This window comes from Prinia subflava (assembly GCF_021018805.1).
Source record: "Prinia subflava isolate CZ2003 ecotype Zambia chromosome W unlocalized genomic scaffold, Cam_Psub_1.2 scaffold_22_NEW, whole genome shotgun sequence".
Lineage (NCBI taxonomy): Eukaryota > Metazoa > Chordata > Aves > Passeriformes > Cisticolidae > Prinia > Prinia subflava.
In genome coordinates, this window is record NW_026960606.1 from 7449022 (window position 1) to 7468911 (window position 19890).

Genomic DNA, 19890 nt, shown 5'->3' on the forward strand with positions numbered 1-19890 from the left:
TTTTAACCATCCTCTAACTTTTAACTGATTTCAGCAAAGCTTATCTATTCATTTCAGCTAAATCAGAAACATCTATTGTTAACTGTAACCTTAGCTTTTCTAAAATCTTCAAAATTAGTGTCTCATTTCCCCACTTCTTTGAAATGAGTAAATTCTTTTACTTGGTATACAGTCGTCTTCATCTATCCAAGCCGTACGGCTGGTGTCTCTCAAGACTAAGCCATACGCCTTTGATAGTGATGTTAAAGCTGCCACTTGTCACAGCATCCTCCAATTCCAAACAAGTAATACAATAGATAATACTAAACTTATGCTGACCAAAATAAGCAACACAATTATAGGGTGGACTAAGGTGTTCAGTATACCAGTTGCTGTCGGTGACCACTGAAAAAGCACATCCCACCAATGATGAGACAAATGTTCCTCAAGCCTTTTAAAAACCCCTTTGATGGTCTCTGTGTCATGGTGTATTGTAATTAATGTCTTCTTCCCTCCATCTCTAATTTCTTTTAAGAGTTCTTTCAATTCATGATGTTTCATCAATTGAGCAACTGAAGTCAAATTCATTCCTATGGGCACAGGCAGTATCTTCTGCACAGTGGCTAGGTTGACCGTTATATATTGATGTGATAGTACAGGTGCCCGATAGGAAAAATCACATCCTTTAATTCTAACAAAATTGCAAACACACAAATTGAATTGAGTCTCATCTATAATTTGGTTGTCTATCCTTATGATGGGGCATGCAGTCCTAAGACAGACACAACCTTGTCCCATATACACAAGCGAAGTTGTCTGTTTGCCTGGATGCGTTTCAAAGTGACAAATACTTTGGTCCGTATCCAAACAAGTGTCTTTGTCACCTTCTAATGTCCCTTCACATATATATCTCAGTTGTCTCCTCACAGTACAGGGCTCTAGATTAACAGTTTGCCATTTTCCTTCAATTTCTCGTGCCCACATCCTGTGCTCAGAAGGGTACAATACTGTTCCCTCATGGTTTAATCCTAAGGGGACTATTGGATGTATTAGGTCCACTGAGGCATCGTCATGTCTCCGGGTCCACCTTCTTTTCTGTTGTTAATTTTGTATTTCCCGGTTGGCAGGGGTATTGTTCATCCTGAATTCCTGGCAGAGGCAGTTGTTCATCCTAAAATCCGTTTGTCTCAAGCCTGACCGGCTTTCTCATTTTTACAGAACCTTTCTTAAATTATATTTTATAAACACAATAAACACTGTTATAAACATAGATGGTTAATTCATGTTCTTATGATAAATTAGAAATTTATAAAGTTATATAAAGTGATGTCAGGTAGAAGTTTATGTTTTAAGAGATTTTGCAGCAGATGGTTAAACTCACAGCCCTGAGACTGCCTGTGCCTCCATTCATAAGAGAACAAAGGGATTTTCCGGGAAAGCCCGCAGCTGCCCAAGCACCAGGGAGGGGACCCCGGAGATAAGCTGGCACCAGCAACTCACACCTTGGGTGCCAGCTTCGCAGACCATCAAGCCACATCTTCGATATCCCGACCACTCATCAACTATAAGGATCTATTGAAATTGGACATGAACATTTGAACTGGGAAAAAGAACTCTTTTTGCTTGGTCGAGGCAACTCCCGGATTTGTATAGTTGGTGGGGAAACAATGGGAAATATTGCCGGGGGCGGAATAGTGTATAAGAACCGAGCCCCGAACTGGGCTAATTTGTGAACCGCTGGGGGAGATAGCAGGCTGCCAAACCCTGTATCTCACGGTTCACCCTTGACATTTCCCGGGAAAACTGTCAAGTTTTTTCCGCTGTTGGTGGGTTATCGAAATTCTGTGATTTGATTTGTTATTAATAAACCAAATTATTATTAAAATTGGAATATCTGATTGGCATTTATAACAACACGAATTATTTCATGTCATTTATTACAATGATCCTGCCCTTTACCCAGTGCCTCTCATCTCAGCAGCTCTGGACTCACTTGCAAAAGCTGCACACAGACAATGTCATCCCTTCCTGAAATGCAGCACAGACTGGAATGTGGTTGTCCATTAAAACAGGAGTGAACTACTCCATACAGTGAGAACAGGCAATGCACTCCTCTTGCCAGGGTCTTTAGGAGGGGAGGAGGCCACAACTTTTTGTTCTTCAAAGCATTTTGACTGCTTTCCATCAGCCCAGTCTGCTGAAATATGTTTGGATCACAATACCACGCACTTTGATCAGGGTAAAAATGGAAATACCACCATGATGACTTGGTTTAATACAGATTTAGAAAAATTATCAGTTTCTGAACTGTAAATCCCATATTTACCTTTACATCAACGTATCCATTTCCAATTCCATGTTCTGCAAACCAATGTCAGCGCATCTGTACATAAACATTGCTTTTCACTTTCATAGAATCACAGAATCCCAAAATGATTTGGGTTGGAAGGGACCTTAAAGTTCATCCCACCCCACCCCCTGCCATGGGCAGGGACACCTTCCACTATCCCAGGTTGCTCCAAGCCCTGTCCAACCTGGCCTTGGACACTGCCAGGGATGGGGCAGCCAAAGCTTCTCTGGGCAACCTGTGCCAGGGCCTCCCCACCTTCACAGCCAGGAATTCCTTCCCAATATCCCATTTAAATCTTCTTTCCTTCGGCTTAAAGCCATTCCCCCTGTCCTGGCACTAAATGTCCTTGTTTAATTAAATAAAATTTCAGTTGCCTATTTGCCTCTGTATCTTTTATCACAAGTCATTGCATCATTTGTCCATAGCAGTCACAGACTACCATGTCTTTTTCCAGTTTCTAGGATTTCTAGGGAGATTTTGTTTCAACTCCTGTTGGTATCCTCCTCATCTATAAGCATTTATTGATTTTTAGAGCCAAACCAACAAGTAAAAACACAGGACTGGGAAACAGGAATTGCAAAGAGGCAAAATGGAAGATGTAATATATGATGTAATTTGTGTTCATGCAATATAAATGTGTAAGCATTCATGTTTGTGTAATATGATGTATCGATGGTATGAATTCAGCCGTGTTTTAGGAGGAATACAGTAGCAGTCACCTGGGCTTGGAAATAAAGTAAAAGGATTAAGAACTGTGAACGCCCTTGCTTGAAACTTGGGCAAGGACCATGATTTACAACAGAAAGGAGGGTGACTACGAGAAGAGATAAGCCCACTCCAGAGATGGACCCTACAACGACCGACAATTATCCCTTGATATGTATCTAGACTTCATCATCGGGGTGTGCATCCCAATACAAGATTCCCCGAAATCAATCAAGTATTCATCTCTTCTCTACAGAATTTCATGAATATGGAAAAAGAGTGGGAAAAGGACAAAGAAGTATGAAGAAATGCCCTGTCTGGCCAAAACTGTATATAAACTGACCCTGCTGGGACTGAAATTGTGAACAGGGAAGCTACAGTGCAATAGAGGCCGAAGCTAGGTTCACCCAGTGCCGACCCCGGGCTCGACACTGACTTTGTGGCTTTTTCATTTTTGCAAATTTTGTTTCCAAATTTTTTTTTTGTAAATTATTAATAAAATTCATTTTTATTAATTAGATTGGCTACGCATTTATAACAGAATATAATTGTTATAAACGCCAGGACAAATTTATTGCCAAATTCAATAATTTGGTTTATTAAAATTCAAATCACAAAATTTAGAATCAAATTATAACAATTTTAAACAATAAAAACAAAACAATACGAACCCCACAAACAGCGACACTTACTTGACAGAATTTCTCCCGGGAAAAGTTGAGCCAAGGGTGACCCCAGAGACACAGAACCTGGCAGTCGGTGTATCAAGCTGGGTTCACGAATTTGCCATGTTCGAGGCTTGGTTTTTATACTCTTTATTCTGCCTCTGGCAATATTTCCCCATACTTCCCTTTGTTTCTTGGTTAGCTATTCAAACCCAAATTCGTCTCCGGTCGGATTGAAAAATAGCTCCCCTCCCAAGTCCATGTGTTAATATTCAGTTTTTATGGATCCTTATAGTTGATGAATGTTCGAGATATGGGTAATATTGCTTGATGGTCTGTGAAGGTGGCTCCCGAGGTGTGAGTTGCTGATACCGGCTCATCTCAACAGGTCCCCTCCCAATACTTGAGAAGGCTGCAAAGTCTTTTGTTCCCTTCTGAATGGAGACGCCTGATTTTCAGGGTGGTCAGTTTCACTATCTGCTGCAGAAACCTCCTGAAACAGACTTTTACCTGATATAAATTTATACAGCTTTATAATTTTCCAGTTTATCATAAGAACATGAATTAATCATCTCACGTTTTTCACAATAATGGAGGTTGGAAATGAGGCTGGCTTTAACAAATCCTGCTTTAACAAACTCTGCTTCTTTGCTAGTTAAAATTGGTTCTATCAAGACAACCCTTGGTAGATCCCCACAAATTTTAAAACAAAACAAAAAAAAAAGAGACTATACCAGTGCATGACTGCACTGTGATCTAAAGTGTCCCTCAAGAATATTTCCTAATTAAGCTGCTTGATCAGTTTTATTACCTTAATCAGTGCAACCAGCCTGCAGGAGGTACTGACACTTCTGTATCAAGGATTCTGCTCTGCAAGAGTGGATTTATTTTCAGAGCTGTCCCTCTGTCTCTCACCAGACTGACTTTTGGGCCAGGTTTACCTGTGTATGAGGTTCACTAAAATGAGCTTAACCTCAGCCAACTTTAGGACACATATTGCAGAAAGTTTAAAACCAAAAAATGCTCTTCTTGTTGTGTTTTATGGTGCAAGGGGTATTGACAGTCCTTGGGATTGAAAACAACATAGATCACAGTGCACCCCAACTGTAAATACTATTGTTATGAACGAATTCCCAGTGAGTATGAGGGCTAAAAAAAAAAACCAAAAACAAAAACAAAAAAACTGCCGGTGTTTGCTGCTGTGGCCCTGGGAGGGGGGCAGGGCTGTGGCATTCTCCTACCTCATTAAAATGTGAAAAGGAGAGGCTCCTGCCTAGATTGCCTGGTCATTGTTCGTTGTAACTACCTTTTCAGCAGGGATACCTCTGCTGCGACAGGGACAAATACATATGCATTTGTATATGCAAATAAAACCGACCCTGTGAATCCTGGGAGGGTTTTTTAGAGAAATTGCACCCCAAGATGAGAAGCCAGATGCAAAAGAGGAGAATTAGAGGGTGCCCTGGCCACGGAAGAAGTGGACGCACTCCCTGGCTTGGTTTGAAGATTCCCCATTGTTATAAACGCCAGGACAAATTTATTGCCAAATTCAATAGTTTGGTTTATTAATATTCAAATCACAAAATTTAGAACCAAATTATAACAATTTCAAACAATAAAAACAAAACAATACGAACCCCACGAACAGCAAACTTACTTGACCGAAGTTCTCCCGGGAAAAGCAGAGTCAAGGGTGACCTCAGGGACACAGGACCTGGCAGCCAGTGCCTCTAGCTGGGTTCACAAACTTGCCCACCTAAAGACCCAACTTAAATACACTTAGTTTCCCCCTCGGCAACTTTCCTCCCATTGTTTCTCTAATCATCGACCATTAACTTTATTTACATTAAATCCCGAAAGGGTCCCTGGGCACATTCAAATGCTAATGTCCAGAGTTAGTCCTTGCTTTGAGTAACTGCCGTAGAGGTGTGTGATGACCGGTGTAGCGTTTGACCGTTGCGAGTCCCGATGAGCTGAGCTGCACGTAGGCAGGAGCAAGTCGTTCTCACCTTCCATTTTTGGAACCCGGAAGATAAGGGAGGTGCTTTCCAGAAGTTCGTGAAACGTGCGGGTTGAGCAGACACATACATATCTTTATATAATATATATCACAGTTCCCAATCTATAATTATTTATAAAACATGAATTAAATAACCATATTTCCCACACCCATGACCTATGAGGAGTCTGAATGGAATGGGAGCTGGCTAGCTGAAGTGACTGAGAGAGACAGCGGGAAACCCTCGAGGTTTACCCTGAGGGAAAAGAGCTGACATCTGCTATGCTGGACTCCAGTGACAGACCCCTTACCGCTCTGCCCTCTGATGGTTGACCAGAGAGAGCTTCTAGCTGTTTCTGTGGAGACAAGGACTCGGCACCTACTGCGAGCAGCTGAGTGAAGAACTGCAACAGCACCTGCTAATTTGGATTACCACAGCAGCGTGAAGAACTCCAGTCGGACTCTGCAATCCTGCTGATGACTTTAATAAAGAGCTGAATATTAATAAAGGCATATGCCCTGTTCTTTTCACTATGGAATTCCTAGTTCTTCAGGAAAAATGTCAGTTAATGTCCCATTCCTACGATTATTACAGGAGATTAAGGAAGAGAACAGTTTTTCCAAAGGCACAATTTCCAGTACTTTGGAGGCATCATGTGAATTTATCTAAGACCATAACTGATCATCCTGATAGGCAAATCAAGATTATTTGCCAAAAAACCTTGCCTACAGGAAGTGGTAAAATGCCTTTCTGATCAAAATAATATGAAATAATCTTACCTTCAAACTCCTCTGTTCTTCTTGGATGTTTTTTAGAGACCCTGATTAATTTTAACTCTCCAAAGAATCACAGTTCCTGTTTCAAACTGTACTTGGCCAATATGTTAACATATCCACTGCATGGTGCTTTATTTTTTCTTCTGAGAAATTTGAGGGTTTTCTCTGCACCAAATCTCAGTTATGCAAATTCTGTTATCATTTTGGGAATGCTTAGTCATGGGGCTTCATTACCATGTTTTTGGGATGGTAACTGTGGAGTAGAGAAAGACAGTGGCTCCAGAAGAATGAGTGATGGTGTGATAGTCAAATATAAATTATTCTGGGATATTTTGAACTGCTCAAAATTGATAGTAATTTCATTATCAGGCATGAATGCCTACTAGGGTTAACCAAGGTGCAATTTATATTTTTCTGTTCTTCTGCCACTGTTGGTTATTTCATGATGGGGACAAACAGAGACTGTTCCAGGATGGCTTTAACATTGTGCTGTAAGGTTTAATTTTGTCCTTTTATGTGACAACCTGCCAGTTTGCAGGCAAAAAAAATGAAATATTGTCTATCATTTTCCCCTGGAAAGATGGGATATTAGTGAGATTTGAAAGAATAATTTGATGAGAATTTCAGCAATTCAAATCAAGTATGACATTGGAAGGTGAAAGGAAATCAAAGAGTGAGTCCTGGCAGGCTGATATTGCACAGAAGAACTGGACAGCTTTGGTTCACTTGGAATTCCAGCCTGGATGTGCTGACATGGAGAACTGTCAAACTCATAATGGGATATTTAAACCCCTTTGATAAAATGTCAAAGGTTATGTGGAATTAACTCATTCCAAAAGTCAGGAATCCTCATCTACCAACATCCTTTTATTGTAAAAGTTGATCATAAAAGAAAATGGAAATATAAAAAAGGCTTTATGAAGAATCTCTGCTGGTTTGATACCAGAGTAGACCTTCTTAATGAAGAAACTATAGAACTACCTTCAGACAAATAAAATGTGGTGGGGGACACACAAAGAGCCATCCACAGTAAATGAGGAATAGAAAACTCCTTTCCACATGCGGAGTGATATTGATGGCTCTTGGAATGATTCACAGATTGAAATAAAACATTTTCACTGAAGGATCATTTGAACAATTTGGTTTCTAGTTAAAGCATTGCCTCATTGCTGATATGCAAATAATGATTGCTACTGCCACAAAAGGCATTGATAATTTGGCCTGAGAATTTTCAGATAAACAAGAAATAGTTAATATGATGTCTCACTGTATCCTTCAGCAGGTGATGGCTTCCTTAGCAGATTCCCTAATGCTTTTAAGTCCACTTATGAAAGCCTTGAGAAGGGTTTTCCTCCATTTTCCTGATAAAATTTTGATTTTTTTTAACTTATCTGTAAAGTTTATCTTTTTTTCTTTCTATCCTAGGTGGAAATTTTCTGTCTATTATTCTAATTTATCTTTATTAGTCAGGTAATTATTTGTTACATTTTTGATGGGTTATTCACTAGCTTCATTCTCCAGGATTTATTTCTGCAAGAACAGCATTGCTGAGCTACTGTCTTAACTGGAGTCACTTCTTTTTATGTGACATTCAAGTAGTGAATATTCTAAACTCTGTTAGTTCTGAACTTCTCTTACTCTACCTGTTCCCTCCAACCACATGATACAAATACAAATTTCAAGGGGTTTTTTCTCTGCTTTGAGAGGCTTTTTCCCCTCTGTAAACTACAAAGTTGTTTTTGGTATAACTAAGGGAATTTCCCAGTGTGACAGAAACGAACAATTGAAATCTCTTGACAATAGGCAATTAAAATCTCTCCTTAGTGTTCTGTAATTGAACATTAAATTGCTGAATGTTGCTGAAATTTTTTATGGAGATAGTGCTATAGAAGAAGATATATAGACCAGTTTCTAATTGGTCCTCAAAGTGGAGTTAGTGAAGATGAGGTAATAGTGATATGGATGCAGAAATACCTCAGCCAAAATAATTTCTATAGAGTATTAGAGATAGACTTGATTTAGGGAGGTCTTTGTACTAAATTTTGCTGTGGGCCAGCTGGCAATGACCCCAACCACGGCTGCAGTTACTGAGAGGATGAAAACTGAAGCCATGGGCTCAGCAAAGTGTTTTTTTTGTCCCTCCAGGCTGCCAGTGGTGCACAAACTGAATGAGAAGTGGTAACAGTGAAACCCTTGAGGGCACTGGCTCTTGGTAATCCTGCCAGTCTTCTGAGCTCTGTTTGCTACCTTGACCTCTGGGGCAGGGAGGAATGGGCCTTTTGGGAATGTTGGTGGAAGTGGAGCAGGTCTGGGTTTGCTTCTGGGGCTGCAGCTCTGATGACCAGCAGCTCTGCTGCTGTTCTTGTGAAACACAGCAGGAAGACTCGTGAGCTTTAGACATTTGGACATCATCTCCCATGATTATTCTGGGAAATATAAACTGTGAAATATCCAGGAGAAAGCCAGAGCTATAATCTCTTTGGGACTTTTCACATTTCAAAGATGAGGCTGATTCCCATGCAAGAAACCATCCCAAGGTCTTGTCTGAGTTGGTAGAAGCCTTGAGAAGACATTAGGTCACTCTGCTGGGGACAGGCTGAGCACAGAAACACTTCCAGGAGGATGCTGGAGATCTTCTCAGTTGTATTCAAAACCCCCTACAAAGGGAATGGCCCAACCTGCCTGGATGGCTTATTCCAACACTTAACTGTGCAGAATATGGGGAACCTGTTCCTTGAAATCTGACCTTTAGCACTTATATTGCAAAGCTGTCAACTCTGAGGTGGGCTCTGCTGACCCTTTAAAAGCAAGCAGTTTACAGCACTCAAAGTTGTTCACAAAATTCGTTACTAAGAAGCGTTAAAAGTCCAAAACTTGTGAGAGAAATCGGGGAGGAATTGCAGCCAATTCTGATTCAGTGACTTCCTAGAGACAACTGGAAATGTGGTGCCAGTGGAACACAGGAATCCAAGGAGGAGCCACAACAGCAATTTTTTGTTTCAGCTGTACAATCGGTGAGAGCAGAAGGAAAACGGTGAAACCTTTACTTTAGAACAGCTTGGAAACTGAACGCTAATTCTGCATTTGTGGCTCAGATCTCTCCCAAACCTATTTGTCTTCAGAAAGAGCTGAAAAAATACCATAAAACCTACATTTTTCTATATAAGGGATGACCTCAGTTATCAACTCTGGTTTCAAATTGTATCTCTTGGAATTGTGTTCCTGCAGTATGGGATTCTGAGGTCAGGAAGGGGGGTCAAGAAAGCCAAGCATCACCCAGCTCAGCACCTACAGGGCTGCTTTGGCAGTGGATCATAATATTCAGCTGTGTTTCCAGCACATTCTGAGATCTGTTAAATATGATGTCCTGCAAGGAGAGGAGGCTCTCTGGCTGTGACACACTGCTCCAGCACAGGTAGTGATCTAATGGGAAGCAGAGGAAGAGGGAGAGGGTTTTGCCAGAGCCTGGAGTGATGTGAATGTTAACAAGTCCTCTCACATCATCAGCTTCCCTGCTCTCCACTCCCTCCCTGCCTTTCTCTTTTATGAGCCAGCCTGAAATCAGGGAATTACATGCTAAGGAAAACCTTCAGCTAAACATATAATTATTCTGCACAGGATCAGTGCAGCACAGTTAATCAGTTTACTGTTGCCATGAGCTTTTTCCTGTGTGTCAAGTGCTCATATTGAAAGAGAATATGCAGCCTCTCTCACGTTTGTTAATGTAAACATTGGCCATGTTTTGCTAACTGTCTTTCCTTGTTTACATATTTCTAGATGGGAGGAGGAAAGGTAATCGACAGTTAGTTTGGCCAATGGGATCGAAAGGTGGGAATATAACCCTCCAATGGATGGACATTATAGGAGGTGTATATAAGTTTCTTTTGTAAATAAACTGGAGGACTTCCTGCCTCCTGCCCTGATCTGCTCACAACCCAGAAAATGTCTTCTGAGTTCCTCTCTTATCGTCAGGATCAGCTGCGGCATCTGGCGCCTCACCGTGGTTAGGTGGCAAGCTAGTGAGACAAGAAAAAAAGAAGAAAAAAAAAAAACAACTGTCTTCCACAAGCTGCAAGAAACCCACCATGTTCTCAGAGAAGAAACTTCTGTTGGAACTGTTCCAGACCCTTTTGATGTCCCGTGACGCTGACCTGACGAGGACTCATGTAAGAGAACTCTATGCCTGGGGAGAAGCCCATGGAATTTTTTGTAGTGCTGGAAATGCACTTTATATTGGGCCGTGGAAAACCCTGGGGAAAAGGCTTTTTTCATCCGTCCTGGACGGAGATATGAGAGCAAGTGCTCTTTTGGGAGAATGGGCGAAAGTTTTCTTGCTTTTAAAAGAGGCTGGAGAAGATTTTGAAGTTGATTCTGGGTTTTCGACACATAGCAGAACTTCCCCTGCGAGCTCCGTCGCTTTTGACGACGAGGATTGCTCTGATGCAGGGTTAGAGCCGATGCAGGAGATCCCAGCCCCCATGTCGGGGGTTGGGCGCGCCCAGCGGGGTTTTTGGAAGGGCTGTGAAGCTTTTTTCGGTCCGCTTCCCGCGCGGCTGGGTGCTCAGGGAGCTGGGGTGCTGAGGGGGCGGAGCGCTCGGCATCTGGCCCCGCGCCGAGCGCGGGGGATCGCCGCCCCGGGCAGCCGCCTCCGCTCCGTCAGCGCCGCGCCCCGCCCCTCGCGAGCCCAGCCGCGCGCGGGGTCCCCGCCGCCGCTCGCGGTGGCTGCTGACTCCTCCCCGCCGCTCGCGGTGGCTGCTGACCGCCCCCCGCCGCTGCCGGGGCGGGTTCTCTGCGTCCCACCCCGCAGCGCGGTGCCGCCCCGCCCCGGCCAGGCCGTGCAGCGGGGCCCCCCGCGAGGAGCGGGGGGGGCCGCCAGCCGAATTCCCCGCCCCTCCGCCCCCCGCGCCGCCGCCCCCCGCGCCGCGTGCGCTCCAGAGCAGGAGCCCGGCAGGGGCGGCCCCTGCGCCGCCCCGGCCCCCGCCCCCCGCGGCCGCGGGGTCTGCCGCGCCGCGCACGTCGCCCGCACCACCTCGGCCTCCCCGCGGGGAGCGGGGGGGGCCACCGGCTGTGCCCGCGGCGGAGCCGCCACCGCCCGCCGGCGCCGCGGGGTCCGCCGTGCCGCGCGCGCTCCAGCGGGGGGGGCTGCCGGCCGATCCCCCCGCGCTGTGCACGCCGCCCGTGCCGCCCCCAGTGCTGCCAGCGCCGCCCCCTGCCGCGGTCCTCGCTGTGCGTCCGCCCCGCCCTGTCCCCGCCCCCCGCTGGCTGCGGCGCGCGGGTCCTGTCCCGCCGCCCCCCGCGCCGGGCAGCCCCCCCGCGCCGCCGCGTGGCCCCGCCGCGCGCCTCCCCCGTTCAGAGGGGGGGGGGGGGGGGCTGAGCGCTGACACCGCAGAGCTGCCGCCGGCTCTGGCCCCGCCCACCGACCCATCAGCTGACCGAGCAGGAGCTGAGAGCAGTGGCCCATCGGCCACGCCCCCATGCCCAACACCCCCCGCTCAGAGCGGAGGGTGAGTGTGTTACTATCCCCCGCCCGCCCTCCCAGCGGGGTCGAGTCGGCAGTGGGGGATGATAACGGGGCGAAAGCGTTGTCTGATATGCGCGCTTTTCCTGTCATGAAATCAGATGAGGTTTCTAGTCCGATATCCCAGCCGAATCAGGCTGCTAAGCTAACGGAGCTGCTGCCTGAAGATGCAGCTTTGCCTGAGCCAGTTCAGGGACCTGTGGGCTTGGTTCCACAGCATCATAGCCACGATGCTTCATCGTGGGCAGTTCTGCTTCCCTTATTAAGAGACATGGCAAAAAATAATACAAGCTTCACTGAGGCAATTCAATGGATCAGTGCAGAATTTGAGAATCTGATCTTTCCTTATGTAATAAGAGGTTTTGCAACAGTGATGTTTGAACCTCAACAGGTTTTTACCTTTGAGACAAGTTGGAAATTCCTAGCTGGAGAAATGGCTGTCAGAAATAGCCACCTGCCTCGAGACGATCCCTTGTTTGGGGTCGGAGCTGACCTACTTATGGGGATGAGTCAATATGTTTGCCCTGATGTGCAAACTGGCCTTTCTCGCACTGTCTTAGATTCGTGCAGATACATAGGGATATGTGCATTGATAAAAACCAAGTTATCCTTCTCCCCAAAGCAAGACTTCTCAGACATAGCACAGAAGCCAGAGGAAGCTTTTCATAAATTTATATCGCGTCTGATGAATTTTTTAAAGACGAGAGTCAGGGATAGCATTTTGAGAAATATTTTGGTAGAGCAATTAGCAAGAAGCCATGCTAATTCTGCTTGCCAGAGGCTCCTGGAAACCATTCCAGAGACTTCTAATGTCCTGGAAATGATCCAGACCTGTGCAGTTCTGAACACCTGTGATTATATGGTGCCTGCCCTGACGGCTGCTCCACAGCTGGCTGATATGGGGCAGAATAAGGAACATAAGACACAGGCAGATATTCAGGCTAGTGGAGAACAGGAAAAGGAGGCACAGAAAGTGACTCCCTTGTTTTTCTGCGCACAATGTGGGGGTCCAGACCATACTGCAGAAATATGCAAAGCAGTGGGTCATGCCGAGCCCTTGCCAAGCCTGAAAACTCAGAGGCGAAGAAAAAGAAGACATCAGGGGAACGAAACAGTTTCCCAAGCTCTAGAACAAGAGAAAAATTCTCTGGCTGGTTTATAGCCATCATCTCAAGTGTTGGAAGTGTTGATGTTGCCACATAGCGATGGTCAGTTTTCTCTGGACCTTGCAGTGGGTTTCTACGTCCACATCCTATATATCATGCATTCTTTGAGAGAAATTCAATTGCTCAATTTGTGTTTTCTAAGTTCTCTATCCTCAGGTTATGGGGTCTTTGCCAGGAAGGCCACTGAAAGTCTGCTGAGCTGCCTCAGGTGCATTGGACTGATCCTGTTTGATCCTGAAACCCTGTGCCACCCTAGTGCCACCCATCACAGAAGCCTCTTTGAGATCTGATTAACATGGACACGGACTGGCATCCTCTCTTTTCCTATATGGCCTCCATAGAGACTTTGGATCCTGTGGAGCTGCTGGACAAGGACTGATTGGAGCACTGTGATGCTGTTAGAGCCAGTGGACTGTTAATCATGGACTCAGAGGAACTGTTTGCTATGGTTCAGTTTTATGTACTGTAGCCATTCGACCTCTGTGGGGAAAGGGCATGTTGTTGGGGTTGTGGTTTTGGGACAGAACTTTTGGGGGTCAGAATTTTGAATTGAGTGGTTAATTTTTCTTGGAATGCTCCTGCCTTTTGCACCGTATATTCCCTTGTATCTTATAAAAATTTAAAAATATGAGGGTTGTTGGTTAAATTATGTTAGACTATGCTCGAGATATTTTGAGCAGGTTATTGCAAGGGGTTCAGGGTGAAACCCTGGGTAGCAAAGGCAGAATCAGACCAATGTGTAGCCCTCACACCGTTACCTAAATGAAGGTCGGTGAACTTTACACAGGTTTTTGGTTTTTTTTCTTTCTCTTTTTTCCTGTAACATTATTGTTCATTTTTCTTTTTCTGTTTTCTTTTTTAATATACTTAAAAGGGTGAGATGTTGCCATGAGCATTTTCCTGTGTGTCAAGTGCTCATATTGAAAGAGAATATGCAGCCTCTCTCACGTTTGTTAATGTAAACATTGGCCATGTTTTGCTCTTTCCTTGTTTACATATTTCTAGATGGGAGGAGGAAAGGTAACGGACAGTTAGTTTGGCCAATGGGATTGAAAGGTGGGAATATAACCCTCCAATGGATGGACATTATAGGAGGTGTATATAAGTTTCTTTTGTAAATAAACTGTAGGACTTCCTGCCTCCTGCTCGGATCTGTTCACAACCCAGAAAATGTCTCCTGAGTTCCTCTCTTATTGTCAGGATCAGCTGCGGCAAGCTTACCAACTGAATTAATTTTTATTTATGTCTACATCTCCTGTTGAGGGTGCAGAAATTCTAGATTTAAAGAGGAAAAAATGGCTCGCAGTTGTGAAATGAGTATCTACAGCCAACCATTTATTAGGAGAGAAACCTCCACTGCAGGCTGCTTTGGCAAACAAACCTGTCAGTCCCCTGGACTTTGAATCACAGACTCTGTGTGGAGTTATTACAGGCACTTAAGGAATAGCTGGTTTCCCATTTTAATTTTCAGCTGTTCAATAACACTGCATTCGCTGAAAGTCACAGCTGTATTTTCATTGCATTGTATTTCATTACATTTCCTTGAACTGCTTTGAAAAGTGAGTACTTATTTGGACAGACGTGTCACTTCCCTGTAAATGAGTTCACATTTTAAATGACCTACTTGTAAGCTGCTCCCCTTAGGAAGTACATCTCCAATGCTCTTGGTTGTAAAATACAGAGAATTCCCTTCAGATTTTGCCTCCAATGGAAACACAAACTCTCACGCTTTTGTTAATTCAGTAAGACATGCTAGCTCCCCTCTGCATCCCAGATTCTGTACAGGGCCCCCTGGTCAGTGCATGCTAAAATAGAGGCATTTGGGATTGGAGTGTTCACTGATAACCTGCAAAGTGTCCCTGAGTTTCACAGGGAGTTCCTGCACCAAGAAGCAACAAAAATCTCCAGGTAAAGCATTCCAGATGCACATCTTGGAGGACAGTTTGCCATTTACTCACATTAATATGCTAAACCTAATCCACGGAAAACTGACCAGCTAGAAACCACTCTGACCCTGAAGGTACTGGGGAGCTTTATGGGTAAAGTTTGTTTTCCAGTGGGGCTACCATGGAATCTGAGCAAGGCAAAGGTTTTTCTTAAAGTACCTTTTGGGTCCATAGTACACATCCCCAGGAAAACAGGTAAGTTATGTAAGAAAAGGCTGTATACAAGGGGAAACACCTGAAAACCATTTGGAGATGTTTAAAATTTTGGAAAATTTGGGGGACAAAAAAGAATACTGACTAAACTGTTGTTAAAAATACCTTCCCAATTAATGTTGTCGGTTCCTTTGGAACCTTCCCTTTTAACCACAGTGCCTTCTGCTGTATCTGCTAAACTTTACAAAATATTTTTGTATATAAAGACAATTTCTTTAAAACAAAAGTATCTGGAGTTTTAACTTCTAGAACCTCTGAGAGCCTCAGGAATCAATTTCTCCAGACTTGCATGGCCTTTTCAGGTTGTCCACACCATCAGATGCAGTTCTCTAATTGAATTCCAATTGAGTGAGTTCCTGAGAAAGGAACTGTGGATAAATACAAGATGCCAACTTGTCATTACAATGTTCCTTAAAGCCTACCAATTTTTACTTTTTTGGCAAGTAACATTTCCTAAAGGAAAAGAACAGAAGGGTGTCTCCTCTTGGAGGGGGCTCAGGCTGCAGCTACTGCTCTCATCGGATGCTGTAACCAGGACACATTTTGGGGACCTGGGTCTCAAACCATTAACATCATTTTCGTGGCTTCCTTCCATCTCTACAGTTATTTGATGCTTCTGGTACTCACTGCTAGTTAGTTTCAAAACATGAGCTTTGCTAACATATTTTAGAAGTTCTAATGGCTTCAAGGGATATGATAAATGCAAGTTTTAAAAGCGTGTTGCCATCATTTCCTGGTGAAATATAATTTACAATCTCCACAAATAAAACTATTTGTCTACATATTTAAAGCCCCCCAAAGGTATATTACAGTGGCAATATTTGTTCCATTGTTTATTAACATGTTGCTATCTACAGTCAAGATAATACTCATTCCTAAAGTGGTAATTTTTTGAAAGTGTCTTTAATTTATCTTTTAATGCTGTGAAAGAAGTGACCTTTTAGAATAGAAGAACTACATAAAAACTACCTTATCACTGAAAAACTCTGCCTGTGCAGACCTTCAACCTCCCTGGCACATGGATTTAGCAAAGTGACTGTAGCCAACAGAGCTGAGCTACACAACACATGGAAATTACAGGCAAACAGTGGCCACACTTGGGCAATTTTTGCAAAGTAAGTTAGTTACAAGTAGTTTTAAACTGACTCTGGTCTGCCATTTGCATGGGTTAGGTCTTTGGCTGCAACTGAACAATGCATCTGCAAAGGTAAATGCTGGGATAAAAAGGAGGCTTGTAATATTAACATGGGGAAAATGGACAAATGTGCAACTTTCCTGTTTGTGGATGTGCAGCTCACATTACCAAGGAAAATATCAACGTGAATACTTTAGTGTTCATTGCGTTATCTTTATGCTTGAACACCGAGGCACGGCATTGACAGTGATGCCTACTCCAGATATCCCTGTGGATGGTGCACTGTGCAGTCTGGCATGGAAATCCAACTGTCAGGCAACTCCAGACATTTAAAAACCTGCTGCTTGTTAGACCTTCCTCCACTGCACATCATGGATTACTGTTCCCCAAGATGTAATTAGTTTGCATCAGAAAGGATAAAAAAGTAGCAGGAAGTAATTTTAAATTTAGCAACAAGTATTCTACACACTTTGACAGTTAATTTACATTATAATTCAAGTAAGGAGTTAAAATAGCAGAGTGATCTGTCCACTTTTTAACTCTTTTATGTGCTGAGAATGAAGCTGTGGATCAGAAAATTCTGCAAATACATTAAGATTTGATGTCACCTAATGACATTGGAGCCTGGGAATCAATCCTATATCGAAAAGTTTAGGATACATCCTAATGACCTACTTAAGCCCTCCCAATTACCCCGAGTTCCCAAACACCTGAGAAACAAAGTACATGCATTCCCCTAGACATCGTTTGCTTCACAAGACTGTGCTTGTAAAAGAATAATTAGCTGATGATGGCAGCTTGTCTGATGAGCACCAAAACAGCCCAATTTCAGCGAAGTGTGGAGATGTAGCTTAGCAAAATGAGATCAGAACCATTCCCTTATTAATGAGAATGCTTTGAAAGCTTTAAGGACATTTGAGTGGGCATCCAATTCAACCCTCCCATAATTTCAGTCATCACGTTACAGGAATCATTTCCATGAGTAACCTACACCCCAAATTTGCACCTCTTCTTATATAACAGAGATCCCCCGTGGCAGGAATTATTTGTCTCAAAGACAGACAGCTCATCAGAAGCACTGTATAACAACACTAATGCATCCCACTGTGGGAACACATTCTCCCCCCCACTCCGGAGAAATTTAAATCACTTATCACCAGAACAATCCCTCTCCCTCCCACCTATCCCGGTCTGTTTGCATCACAGCCGAGCATTGTCAGGCAAAACATGTTACAGCTGACGGCTGTGTTGTGAAACTGCGAACGTGCAGGGAAATCCATCATTCCTGTCAAGTTATCCCGGCGGGTTTTCCCGCGGAACCGTGCTCAGCCCTGCGCCTTCCCACGGCTGTCGCGGACGCGGAGCCTCGGACACGCGGCTGGGCAGCCTGGACAGGGCAGGACACATCCCTGAAGGAGCAGGATGCCTCAGTCCAGCCCCCGGCTCCTGGTGCTCCTTGTGGTACCCAAAACTACAGGCAAGCGCTGTACAGCCACTGCATCAGATCACCCGATATGAGCAAACCAGACCTAATGAGGGCAAATTTAAAGCAGCCAAACATCCCGACGTTACCCTGTGCGAGGCATAATGGAGCCGTGAGACACAACCGCTTTCTGTCTGCATTGTCCAACAAATGCAGTTGATCCCCACTCCGTTGTCGGCAGCAATTCCCACAGCACAGCTCAAGCAGCCTCTCCTCAGCCTTGTCTCTAACAGCTACCGGGCAAAGCAGCACAGGGATGATCAGAACTGAATAAACTCTTCCCAAAACAAAGAATGCGAGAGCACAGATGCAAATTGCCAGGATCCTAAGTACAGACAATACACGGCAATAAACGATCCTACCTTTCATCCAATCCACTACTTGCTTGGGCGTCCACTTGCTAATAGGTTCCATAACGAGAGCCATCATCATATCACTTTATCATTCACACCAATATTGGAGGGAAAAGGAGAGAAAAATTGTATCAGAGCATGGCTGGGCTACAAGAGCTGTCGGATTTTACAGTGCAGTTCAAAGAGATGATGCTTTGTCCCTCCAGGTTCCTCCTGCACTGATTCAGTAATGTATAAAATTACACTGCTTGATCAGCTCTGGCACCTCCCCCACTGCACACAGCCTGCAACACCCGGAGCACCAAGCCAGGAAATGGTGCAGTACAGACTTACTTACCAAAGCCTCTGCCTGCCGAGCCACCGGCACAGATGGCATTACACACGGAGCAATCCGCGCCGGAGCCGCTTTATTCCAACGAGCCCTGGGATCTTCATCAGGGAAAATGTCACTACTGTAACTTGATAGCAGATTGTCTTGGCTTCATTGTGAATATGCTGACTGTCACTCCGCTTAAAGTGAAGATAGAAACGTCAGGATATCGCCTGGCATCCGGCAAAATGCTGAGCATCTCCATCCTTACAATGCAAAATGTTGCTGGAGTCTTGTACTGTGTAATCATGTAATTCAGAATGTCAAACAGTGTGAAAAGTCTTACCCAAGGAAAAAACTACTGGGAGAAAACTTTTTTTTTTTTTTTCCTGGCCACATTCAGAGCCAGGATATTTCCTCCTATGAGCTGCTCATTTTGTAGAGAAAGAATGACAGCACTGAGGAGTCAATTTGTACTACTACAGCACTTTAGGATAGACAAGTACAGCAAGTATTTTGACTCTCAGTACTGGGATCATTAGTCAATGTCTCCCTTTTGTTATGAAGGAAAAAAATGTTTTAAGTATTCCTAATCCCAAAGTCTACTCCCCTTTTGACAGATGAAGGTGAAACATTTCAATGAGACGTGCCAAACAGCATATTTTGGACCCATTTGTTACTCTCTGCACCTCATGCAGCACAAATTCTGCATCCTGTGGCTGAGAAGGTGCTGCTGGCTCCAACTTTTTGTCTGAGATCTGCAGCCCCACTATTTTATGCTAAGGGAAGAAACTCAGAGTCCAGAAAAAAGCCAGAACAAAGCAGTTCTACCTTTCTCTTCAGTGATCTTTCCTCTGTGCCTTACTCCAAGTTTCCCCAGCACATCAGGGGCAGAGGATGATGTTCCCATGTCTGCTCCTCCTGGGGCTGAGTTGAAGTCCCCAGACTGAGATCTGTCCTCTCACTCTTGTATGGGGAAACATGAAATAACAATGGAATATTTATCACAGAATCCCAGGGTGGTTTGAGTTGGAAGGGACCTTAAAGCCCATCCCATTTCACCCCCTGCCATTGGCAGGGACATCTTCCACTTGCTCCAAGCCCCATCCAACCTGGCCTTGGACACTTCCAGGGATTCAGGGGCAGGCACAGCTTCTCTGGGCACCCTGTGCCAGGGCCTTCCGACCCTCACGGGGAACAATGCCTTCCTAAAATCCAATCTAAACCTACTCTCTGGCAGTTTATTCTTTACTCTTTCAGGGCCCTCTTTTATATAGTTCGGATGCAGACA

At 44.3% G+C, this 19890-nt stretch overlaps 1 protein-coding gene across 1 annotated transcript in view; it reads right to left on the reverse strand.

The window, feature by feature from the left end:
• LOC134564874 (connector enhancer of kinase suppressor of ras 2-like) overlaps positions 1 to 18372 on the reverse strand; it is a 297517-nt gene extending 279145 nt beyond the window's left edge. Inside the window, exon 1 of the mRNA XM_063424148.1 lies at positions 18299 to 18372. Coding sequence (XP_063280218.1) covers positions 18299 to 18368 — 70 coding nt within the window. The 5' untranslated portion in view covers positions 18369 to 18372. The remainder of the gene's footprint in view (positions 1 to 18298) is intronic.
• Positions 18373 to 19890: the final 1518 nt, after the last annotated feature.